This window comes from Peromyscus eremicus, chromosome 9, assembly GCF_949786415.1.
Source record: "Peromyscus eremicus chromosome 9, PerEre_H2_v1, whole genome shotgun sequence".
NCBI classification, from domain to species: Eukaryota; Metazoa; Chordata; class Mammalia; order Rodentia; family Cricetidae; genus Peromyscus; species Peromyscus eremicus.
This window is the reverse complement of record NC_081425.1, coordinates 56,700,533-56,712,630: the sequence shown is the minus strand read 5'-3', so window position 1 is coordinate 56,712,630 and position 12,098 is coordinate 56,700,533. Positions and strand designations below refer to the sequence as shown.

Sequence of the window (12,098 nt, the reverse complement as noted above, 5' to 3'; positions counted from 1 at the left end):
ATCAAAAAATGAAGCTAAAATCAACATATTAGATTTAATGTCATTCTGCTATTTTTATATTTTTCTGAATCAAGACTAGATAAACAGCAGATGGCTTGCCTTGTGTGTCTGGAAGGGTAAATGATGTTTGTTTTCCTATAATAATGTACTTTTTTTAGATTCTGCAAATGGTTCTAATGTGAACTCGATAGACTGAGCTATGGCAACATACTTTCTATGACCGAACCAAGAGCTCTAATGTCAGATGCCTTGGGACACACAGCACTAGGTTAGAGGGATCAAAGACATGAGAAAAATGAAAAAAGTACGCTTTTGAAAATTAATGTTTAGAAGAAAATCTAATGATTACAGTAGAACACAGGGAGAATTATGTATTTATCCTAACAGTGAAATTATATGCTATACACTCAGGTTAGAGATTAAAATTTATCTTGTTTAATCTTCATAGGAACTAAAAGGTAACATATTACTTCCTTACATGTATAAATGGTAAAAACTTGATATGAACTCAACCCATTTGATCTGTTCCAGTTTTAGACTAATATGTCCTGTTACATTCAAAATCTATTCTAGGATTATCAGCAACTTTTGAGAAATATAACTTTCATAAAGTGCTTCAAATCTCTTAAGGCATACTAAATAAATAGACAAACAAACAAAAATAAATGGAATTGCTATTTAAGAAAAAAAAGGGGGGAGGCTGAAGAGATGGCTTAGCAGTTATTTAAAAAGCACTGGCTGCTCTTCCAAAGGACCCAGGTTCAATTCCCAGCACCCACATGGCAGATCACAACTGTCTGTAACTCCAGTTCAGGGAATCCTACACCCTCACACAGACATACATGCAGGCAAAATACCAACATACATTTAAAAAATAAATAAAACAGACGAACCCTCCTAAGTACCTAGGAAATTACTAACATGTCACCTGCTCTAGAAGTAAACGTCACTGCTTTTAAAGATATTTTTTAATTAGGTGCATTTCTCATAGAGGACAGAGGAGTCAGATCACTGAAGGGCAACAGATAGTTTGGGTGCTGGGAACCGAAATCAGATCCTCCCCAGGAACAGTGCACACGTTTAACCACTAAGCCATCTCTCTAGGCCTTTTGCTCTTTTTCAATTGTGAAGTAAGCATTACTGAGTAAATTTAGCACTAAATATTCTTTTCTGTAAAAAATTTTTTGGAGACAGTATGCCACATATCACAGCCTTGCCTTTAATTCTATACAGTCAAGAATGACCTTGAACTTCTGGCCATCCTGCTTCTATTTCCAGAGTGCTGGGATCACACACATGCACCAGCAGTGGGTTTACATGCTGTTGGGATGAAGCCCAGGGTTCGGTGCTGCCTAGATAAACTCAACCAACTGATACATATCCTTGGCACTAAATAATATTTTTTACAGTGTGACTGAATACATATTTAAAAAAATGAACATTCTGTAAAAAAAAAAAACAGTTGGTACAAGTGTAGGCAGTGAAATTCCATTTTCAGGAAGAACATTCATTTCAAAGATTTTTAAACTAACATATTTAGCTCATTTTGCTCAAATCAAAAGCTTATATACATGTCATTTGCTTTAAATCCAACTGGTATTTTAAACAATGTGATAAATTACTTCACAAACTGATTTTTTTTTAGCTATTACAGGTCAACTTTACTATTTATGTCAGAAGCCAAATATCTTCTTTCTCACGTGCTACTTTGTATTCTTTGTTATTTAGGGTCTCACTATGTAACCCAGGCTGTCCTTAATTGCTAGAGGTGCTTGGGTTATGGGTGTGAGCCACCCTACCTGGCTTGCAACCTTAATTACGTTTAATCAAACACATTCAAATGCTATTTAGTCTTTCTGAGTTACCCGAGGCAGCTACCTCACTGCTGCTTAAACCACTTTAAAACTTCCCATTAGGAATTATCATAAGAGCTTCCTGCATGTTCCTTTAGGTATGCTCAATATTACTTCAAAAATGAGAATACAGTATCATTGGTGCTCAAGATCCTAATGAAATTCTGAATGAAAACTAATATCCTAATATTTGCATATTAAAAGCCAGAAAGTAGGACAGATGTCATATGATTCCACTTATATAAGGTACAAAAGGAGTTATACAAAAGAAGTGAGTGTGGGGTCACTGGTAAATGTTTAGCCTGTTTGAGAAAACGAAAACATTTCTGGAAAAAAAATGCTAGGGAGGGTTGCTGACTGTAAATATACTTGGAATGACACACATGAAAGGTGCTTAAATGGGATTGGGAGTATAGCTCGATTGGTAGAGCTTCTCTTTCCCCTTCAATCCTCTAGCAAGTACAAAGCCCTGCGTTCCATCCTTAGAACTTTATAAACTAGGTCATTCTTGGCTACATAGTGAGTTCAAGGCAAACTTGGCCTACATAAAATACTGTCTTAAAAATAAATAAATATATAAGTAAAAGGGTGACTTTCATGATATGTATTTTTAAACATTTTTTTTTAAAAAATTATTTATTTATTATACAGTGTTCTGCCTGCACGTCAGAAGAGTGTACCAAATCTCATTATAGATGGTTGTGAGCCACCATGTGGTTGCTGGGAATTGAACTCAGGACCTCTGGAAGGGCAGCCAGTGCCCTTAACCTCTGGGCCATCTCTCCAATCCTGTGATATGTATTTTTACCTGCACAGGTGGCCAGCCTTATAGTCACTGAAATGTAGTTTGTATAGGTTACTTTTGTTGATCTCTTAGCTAATATGACTGTGTGTCTTACTTAGTTAGGGTTTCTATTGCTATGAAGAGGCAATTCTTATAAAGGAAAACATTTAACTGGGTGGCTTACAGTTCAGAGGTTCAGTTCATTCTCATCTTGGTGGGACATGGCAGTGTGCAAGCAGACATGGTGCTGGGGAGGTAGCTGAGAGTTCTTTATCTTGTGCTGGCAACATGAAATGAACTGAGACACTGGGTAGTATCTCGAGCATAGGAGAGCTCAAAGCCTGCCCCCACAGTGACACACTTCCTTCAACAAGGCTATATCTACTCCAACAAAACCACACCTCCTAATAGTGCCACTCCCTATGATCTTATGGGGGCCAATTACATTCAAACTACCACACTGTGTAAGCCACATAACTTCATATGCTTTAGAATGAAGCCACACTACATATTTACAAAGTTACTGTGCGTATCAAATGGTATAGGTTTATACCCACCATCAAGTCAATAAAACTAGTGAACTCTTTACAGTACTTCATTCTTTTGAATATGCCAGGTTCAATTCAACATCCATTTACTCAAGTGAGATTAAAAACCATGAAATCAGCCGGGCAGTGGTGGCACACGCCTTTAATTCCAGCACTTGGGAGGCAGAGGCAGGCAGATCTCTGTGAGTTCAAGGCCAGCCTGGTTTACAGAGTGAGTTCCTACAGAGTGAGTTCCAGGACAGCCAAGGCTACACAGAGAAAGCCTGTCTTGTAAAACAAAAAACAAAACAACAAAATCAAACCATGAAATCACAAAGGAATCACAAAGGAATTCATTAGATCACATTATTATTTAAAGAGAAAGGTTAATATTAATTATGAAGAAAAAATTAACAGAAAAAAATTAAATGTATGCATACAAGTGTTCTTAACCATGAGATGTGAATGTGAAAAATGTTCTCATCAAGTTTTAGAAAACTTGGAGTCTTGGAGTAATCCGGGATGGCTACTCTGGTCTCTGTAGATGAGGATAATGGAGAATGTGGACACCATTTGGCTAAGGATGGGTTGAGGCTGGATCTGGTATCAAAACCTTGGATGAGAAACAGCAGGTTTTAAAACCACAAGTTGGCAGAGTGTTCAGTGCTCCATCAGCCTTATGCAACACTGGCAGAAAGGCTGGTTAAGAACTACAGAAAGTCAGTGAAGACTAATACCTTCCCCCCACAAACAAAACAACTAACTTTCACTGTGAAAAATGTCACCAAGGAGACTGTTAAAGTACAAAGTTCTCTTCCAGAAATAGAAAAATTCTTCCCCTTCAATCTTCTAGACCAATGGTCCTCAACGTGTGGGTCATGACCCCATAGGGAGTCAAATGACCCCTTTCATAGGGGTTGCATATCAGATATTTACAATTCAAAACAGTAGCAAAATTACAGTTATGAAGTAGCAATGAAAATAATTTTATGGTTTGCGGTCGCCACAACATGAGGAACTGTATTAAAGGATTGTAGCATTAGGAAGTTTGAGGACCACTTCTCAAGATAAAAGTTCTGACCTTCCTGAGGAGCATCAGATCAAACACCTCCCCTTGAATGGAGTACCTCTCATGATCGTACACATGAAGAAAGAGCTTGAGAAGGTGCAGAACCTGGACCCCCCTTTGCCTATGAAGATGCCCCTTCTCCCATGGACTCAATCTGCTGTAGCCTCCTTCCAGTGCTCTCTCCACCCTGGATGTTGAACTGCCACCTGCTTGTTATGATGCAGATATTTCAACTTCTTACTCCTTTACAGTTTGTATATGCTACATTATTAAAACATTTGTAAGCCAGGAAGTGGTGACACACACCTTTAATTCCAGCACTCAGGAGGCAGAGGTAGGCAGATCTCTGTGAGATCAAGGCCAGCCTGGTCTACAGAGTGAGTTCCAGGACAGCCAGGGCTACACAGAGAAACCTGGCTTGAAAAAGCAAAAACAGAAAGAAAGGAAGAAAAGAAAATGGCCAAATTCAACCTGAATAAAAACTTACTAAAAAACAAAAACAAAAACAAAACCCTAAAAACAAAACAAAACCAAAAAACACAAACAAAAACCCCAAATCACAAAAAATAAGCCAGACAAGATACTTGTGATGCAAATAACTGGAAATCAGCAACAAACAGCAACCTATCAGAGCAGTGAACAAAGGTAACAAATAGGCAAGTAAAAGGGGAGAAGCCACAAGGCCAATAGGCACATGGGAACATCGTCGTATTACTAATAAGGGAATGTAAACACTAAAGAACTGGGGTAGCTCTGTAGTACAACTTAAAATGGGGAATTGTGGGACCTTCAGCAGTTCTTTTATTGTTTATTGTTGTTTTAGGTGTCCTGGGTTTTGTTTTTCCATATGAAGTTGAGAATTGGCCTTTCAAGGTCTGTTAAATAATTGTGTTGGAATTTTGATGAGGATTGCATTGAATCTGTAGATTGCTTTTGGTAGGATGTCATTTTTACTATGTTAATCCTACCGATCCATGAACATAGGAGATTCTTCCATCTTCTGATGTCTACAGTAATAAAAACCACATGGTATTGGCATAAAAACAGACACATTAATCAATGGAATCAAATTGAAGATCCAGAAATAAATCTACACACCCAGTGACACCTGACTTTTGATAAAGAAGCCAGAAATACACACTGGAAAGAAGACAGCATCTTCATCAAATGGTACTGGTCTAACTCAACGTCAGCATGTAGAAGAATGCAAATAGATCCTTATCTATCACTCTGCACAAAACTCAAGTCCAAGTGAATCAAAAACCTCAACATAAAATCAAATACACTGAACCTGAAAGTGGGAAATATCCTTGAACTCATTGGCACTGGAGAGGACTTGTTGAACAGAACATCATTAGCACAAGCACTAAGATCAACAATTAATAAATGGGACCTCATGAAACTATAAAGCTTCTGTAAGACAAAGGACACTATCAATGGGACAAAGCAGCAGCTTACAGAATGGGAAAATTTTTTTTACCAACTCCACATCCAACAGCTAATATCCAAAATACATAAAGAACTCAAGAAACTAGGCATCAAAAAACCAAATAACTCATTAAAAAATGGGGTGCAAATCTGAACAGAGAATTCTCAATAGAGGAATCTCAAATAGCTGAAAAACACTTAAAGAAATGTTCAACATCCTTAGCCATCAGAGAAATGCAAATCAAAACTACTTGAGATTCCATTTTATACCTGTCAGAATGACTAAGATCAGCAACACAGTGATAGCTCATGCTGGTGAGGATATGGAGCAAGGGGAACATTTCTCCACTGCTGGTGGGAGTGCAAACTTGTACAGCCACTATGCAAACCAATATGGTGGTTCCTCAGAAAATTGGGAATCAATCTACCTCAAGACCCAGCTATACCACTCTTGGGCATATATCCAAAGGACAGTCCATCCTACCACAAGGACACTTGCTCAACCATGTTCACTGCGGCTTTATTCATAATAGCCAAAAGCTAGAAACAACCTAGATGTCCCTCAACAAAAGAATGGATAAAGAAAATGTAGTACATTTACACCATGGAGTATTACTTAGCTGTTAAAAAACTGACATCATGAAATTTGCAGGCAAATGGATGGAACTAGAAAAGAACCATTTTAAGTGAGGTAATCCAGACCCAGAAAGACAAATATGGTATGTATTCACTTATAAGTAGTTATTAGCTATTAAGTAAATGACAACCAAGCTACAATCCATAGACCCATAGAGGTTAGGTAAAGAGGAGGGATACAGGGGGGACACACATGGATCTCTCTGGGAGGGGAAAATAGATTTTATAAGCAGACTGGGAGCAGAGAATGGGAGGGGAGGGTCAGGTGGTGGGGAAGATGGGATAGAGAGAGTATAAGGAGAGACAGCTGGAATTGGGGGGCATTTGGGGAGTGTTGTGGAAACCTAGTGAAGTGAAAACTTTCTGGCATCTATGATGGTGATTCTAATGAGGACTCTTAATAATGGGGGAGTCTCAACTGGCCATCTCTTGTAGGCAGACAAGGCTTCTAGTGGCAGGATAGGGTTGCATTCGGCCTGCAAATTTGAGTAAGGTCTATGATGTTACATAGGGCCAGGATGAAAGTCCAGCTGCATTCCTGGAGTGACTGCAGGAAGCTTTCAGGAGATACACCTCATATGACCCAGAGTCACAAGAAAATGCAGCCGCCTTGATTTTGGCTTTCATTAATCAGGCAGCCCCAGATATTAAAAGGAAAATACAGAAGTTAGAATGCCTAGGAGAAAAAAGCATTAGAGACTTAGTTACAGTGGCTGAGAAAGTGTACAATGGAAGGAAAAGTGTTGAAGAGAAAGAGATTTAAAAAAGAAAAGCGACAAAACCAATATCTGGCTAAAGTATTACTAGCTGCTACTGCCAGTCTGGATGAATGTCAGAGAAAACTGCTGTAGCCAGCGGCCGGAGAAGAAAAAAGGCCAAAAGGTAAAGGAAGACCCTGGCTGGAGAGGAATCAGCGTGCTTATTGTAAAAAGGAAGGTCATTGGGCAAGAGAATGCCCTGAAAAAGTGACTAAAGGCGATGCCAAAGTCTTTCGTCAGAGAGATATGGACAGTGATTAGGGGAGATGGGGTTTGGCCGCCCTCCCTGAACCTAGGGTAACCCTAAAAGTGGAGGGGGAAAAGACTGATTTCATGGTGGACACAGGAGCTCAGAATTCAGTGTTATTAAAGGCGGATGGGCCCATGACAAACAAACAAACTTGGGTCCAAGGGGCCACAGGGAATAGGCCCTACTCATGGACTACTTGAAGAACAGTGGACTTAGGAGCAGGCCAGGTATTCCAGAATGCCATACCCCCTGTTAGGGCGAGACTTACTGACCAAAATGAAAGCTCAGATACATTTTTCTGAGAAAGGAGCTAAGCTGCTCAATGAGATTGGAAAGCCTGTTCATGTGTTGGTAACTAGTGACATGACTGAGGAATATAGACTAAACCAAGTGGCCCCTGTACCTGACCCTTGGCTGGAGGAGTGGCGCCAGGAGTTCCATCAGCCTGGGCTGAGACTGGGGGAATGGGACTGGCAGCACATTGCCTCCCAGTCTGTGGAAATCAAGTCAGGGGCAGACCCAGTAAAAGTCTGCCAGTACCCTATGCCCTCAGAGGCCAAAAAGGGCATCATTCCATACATAAGGCTACTGCTGGATGTGGGAATTCTCCGGTCTGTGCAATCGGCCTGGAACACACCCTCGCTGCCTGTTAAGAAGCATCATACTAATGACTATAGACCACTCTAAGACCTAAGGGAGGTCAATAAAAGGGTGACTGACATCCACACAACAGTCCCAAACCCTTATACTTTGCTCAGCTCCCTACCTGCTGATAGGCAATGATACACTGTCTTTCATTTAAAGGATGCTTTGTTGGTCAAGGGGAGGGTCCCATGAAAATCCCCAAACAACTCAGGCTGTTGCTAAGACAAAGGATTGCTCTCCACAAATTGACAGTGGGGCCCCATTGCTGAGAACAACACCCACACAACTCATTGAACCTGGAGTAGTTGAGCTGATGCCTACATGGAGCCTTTACCCCTATGTTCTAGTCTCTTTAGTGTGGGAAGGTACTGAAAGAGAAACATGGACACTGACCCAGCCACAAAACCTTTGACCTACAGTCTATATTGACTGCAAAATATGCTAGGACAGAACTTGTGGGAGTAGCCAAACCGATGTCTGATTTGACTTAAGGCCCATTCCATAAGAAGGAACACATACCCAACAGTGCTTGGGTAATCAAGAGTCAGAGACTAGATAGCCCAGAGACCTAGTGTAAAACCAAACACTATCAGTCTAAAAGAATCAATAAAATAATTCCTAATGATACTATGCTATCCTCATAGATCAGTGCCTTATCCAGTCATCATCAACGAGGTATTCACTGGCAGCAGATGCGAACAGATGCAGAGACCCAGAGCCAGACATTATGTAGAAAGAAAGTCTAAACTGGAGGTCTCCATCAAATCCCCTACCCCCCAGTTACACAGCGGGAATCACAGAAAAGGAGGTGGAAAGATCTCAAGAGCTAGAAGGGATGGAGGACACCAGGAAAACAAGGTCCTCTGGAGCAACTAAGCAAAGTGTATATGAGCACACAGAGACTGAAGCAGCAAGCACAGGGCCTGCATGGGTCTGCATCAGATCTTCTCTCTATATATATTATAGCTATTAGTATTTTATGGGACTTCTCAATGTGAGAACAAGTAGGTCTCTGACTCTTGTACCTACTCTTGGGACTCTTTTTCCTCCTGTTAGATTTCCATGTCAATTTGATAGTTTTTGCTCTATCTTATTGTATTTTATTTTGTCATGTTTGATTGTTATCTCTTAGAAGCCTGTTCTTTTCTAATGAGAGACAGAAAAGAGTAGATCCAGAGGGCAGAGGAGATGGAGGAACTGGGAAGAGTAGAGGGAGGAGAAACTATTATCAGGATGTATTGTGTGAAAATAGAATCTATGTTCAATAAAAGAAAAAGTTCTTGGGGGCTGGAGAGATGGCTCAGTGGTTAAGAACACTGGCTGCTATTCCAGGAGACCCAGATTCAATTCCCAGTGCCCACATGGCAGCTCACAACCGTCTGTAACTCCAGTTCCAGGAGATCTGACACCCTCACACCAATGCACATAAAATAAAATTTAAAAATTATAAAAAAAAAAAAAAAAGAAAAAGTTCTTGCTCTCAAAGAGTTCACTGTCCAGTAGGAAGAAAAGATACACAAACACAAGCCCTTTAGTCTGAGGTGTAAGTGCTTCAATGGTGTTTAGAGGTCTGAGACACGTCAAGGAGCAGTAAGGTGACTGGTACACTTAGAAGACAGTGAACAGATGCAATGTCAGAACACTCTAAGAAAACACCTTTTGAGGGGCTGAGAGACTGCTCAGCAGTTAAGAATACTTACTGCTCTTGGAGAGAATCCAGGTTTGGTTCCCAACACCTACATGATGGCTCACAACCATCCATAACCCCAATTCCAGAGGATCCAACACCCTTTTCTGAACTCCACCGGCACTAGGCATGCATGTGGTATGTTTATATATGCTGGCAAATACACATAAAATAAACAAACCTTAAAAATTAGAAAACTCAGCCGGGCGGTGGTGGCGCACGCCTTTAATCCCAGCACTCGGGGGGCAGAGGCAGGTGGATCTCTGTGAGTTCGAGGCCAGCCTGGTCTACAAAGTGAGTTCCAGGAAGGGCGCAAAGCTACACAGAGAAACCCTGTCTCGAAAAACCAAAAAAAAAAAAAAAAAAAAAAAAAAAAAATTAGAAAACTCCTTTTAAAAGTAAGATTAGGTACATCTAGAGGATGGGGTCCTCTGAGCTGTTCCCAGTCACTCTCCTAAGACTAACCACCAGCAGGTCACACACTAAACATGGGCAAGTCACTCAGTATTTCAAATATTCAAACAAAACAGATGCATGAAAATTTAACTTATGGACAAAATTCAAATAAATAATCTCTAAGCTTCTTTCTAGATCTAAAATTCTGATTCTATGACTCTTCAAACTCAAAGGTACATCACAAAATACTCTGCATACAAACAAGAAAAAATAATGCCAAGAGAGTTTATGCAATTGAATTCTGCCATTTCTGTACAACTATTCAAATAATTACTAATCTGACCACCAGTGAAATTTCCACAGAAAACAAGACCCTTCTCTCAGAGTCGGAACAGTTTCCTACTCTATAAACCTTGACTTTCAAAGAATCAATAAATATTTTTAGTAATGGAAATAAGTTGCTTTAAGCTCATAGTATGGAAATGTAAATCATCTTTTAAAATGAATGTCTACACAAATATGTGTATTGTGTATTTACTGCAATATACTTATCAATTATCTTCACTTTAAAACTTTAATGTACATGCTTAAAGTTCATGAAGAATTGGAAAGAAAACAACAGATAAGATTACTTCTTTAACTATCATACATTCTGAGAATTATAACAAGGGTTCCCTTACCTGGTATGGACACGGAATATGATATTCTCTGCAGCGTTCCTGTATCCATGTTGTTTCCCAGATGCCACGGTAAGCTTGCTCATAAAAGTAACATCCAATTACAACCAAGAGTGGTACAAGGTAAAGAATGCTGAAAACACCAATCCGGATCATGAATTTCACTAACTTATCTTGGTTTTCCTTTTCTAATGGGATCTCAATACGAACTCTGTTTAGGGATATAATGCCGGCTAAGAGGAGAGAAACTCCAACTACCACATATAGGCAGAGGGGAGCGAGAACAAAATATCTTAACGCATCAACATCGTAGAGGCCGACAAAACACACGCCACTAATATTGTCACCTTCAATTTTATTCATCGCTAAAAGGATGATAGTTAGAGTTCCAGGGATGCCCCAGGCACTGGCATGAAACAGCAATGCTTTCTTCTCAATAGCTTCACTACCCCACTTTGGCACAGCTGCTAAAAACCATGTGATGGTAAGAATTACCCACCATACACTGCCAGCCATAGTGAAAAAATAGAGTACCATAAAAAGCATGGTACAGGCTTTATTGTGAGATCCTTGTGTCACTGTGGAAGCCTTATACTGTGCAGGGCTAGATGCATTGCAGGCTACTCGGTCCTCAAGCAAAAAGCCAATGAAGAAAATCAATGACACCATCATGTAGCAGACTGCATAAAATATGATAGGCCTTTCAGGGTAACGGAATCTTGTGACGTCAATCAAAAAGGTTAAAAAAGTAAACAACGTGGCAGAGAGGCAAATGATTGAAATCAGTCCTATGAAATAGCGAGCAAATGACAGTTCTTCTCTCCTAAAGTACATATTGGGACATGGTGGTGAACAATCTCGCACGTGCAAAAAGGAATAGCCAAGGTCAGGATCAATTTTCAACTCTCGGGGACACCAAAAGCCATAATCCCTCTGCACTGCAACTGGGGCACCTTCAGTTGGATCTCCAACCAAATTCAAATCCACAAGTCGGGGATATGGCTCATCACAATCTGGAAACCTAAAAAATAAAAGACGATAACCATATTTACTTCCAGGTAAGTCTGCTGTTACTTAGCAACTTCAAATTCTAAATTTAGCATCTGTGACCTCATCTATTTCTATTACTAGGGATAAATAAAAATTTAAAAATGGCGGTCTGAGCCGGGCGGTGGTGGCGCACGCCTTTAATCCCAGCACTCGGGAGGCAGAGCCAGGCGGATCTCTGTGAGTTCGAGGCCAGCCTGGGCTACCAAGTGAGTTCCAGGAGAGGCACAAAGCTACACAGAGAAACCCTGTCTCAAAAAACAAAACAAAACAAAACAAAACAAAAACCAAAAAAAAAAAAAAATGGGGGTCTGGAGAGATGGCTCAGCAGTTAAGAGCAT

General features: G+C 40.1%; 1 protein-coding gene and 1 pseudogene across 3 annotated transcripts in view; one reads left to right on the top strand and one right to left on the bottom strand.

Moving 5' to 3' along the window:
* Fzd3 (frizzled class receptor 3) overlaps nucleotides 1–12,098 on the bottom strand; it is a 64,239-nt gene that overhangs the window by 23,767 nt on the left and 28,374 nt on the right. For all 3 annotated transcript variants that reach the window (XM_059273458.1, XM_059273460.1, XM_059273461.1), the window contains one exon: nucleotides 10,714–11,731. In XM_059273458.1, the coding sequence (XP_059129441.1) occupies nucleotides 10,714–11,731 (1,018 nt within the window). The remainder of the gene's footprint in view (nucleotides 1–10,713; nucleotides 11,732–12,098) is intronic.
* LOC131919794 (securin-like) lies at nucleotides 3,687–7,992 on the top strand (annotated as a pseudogene).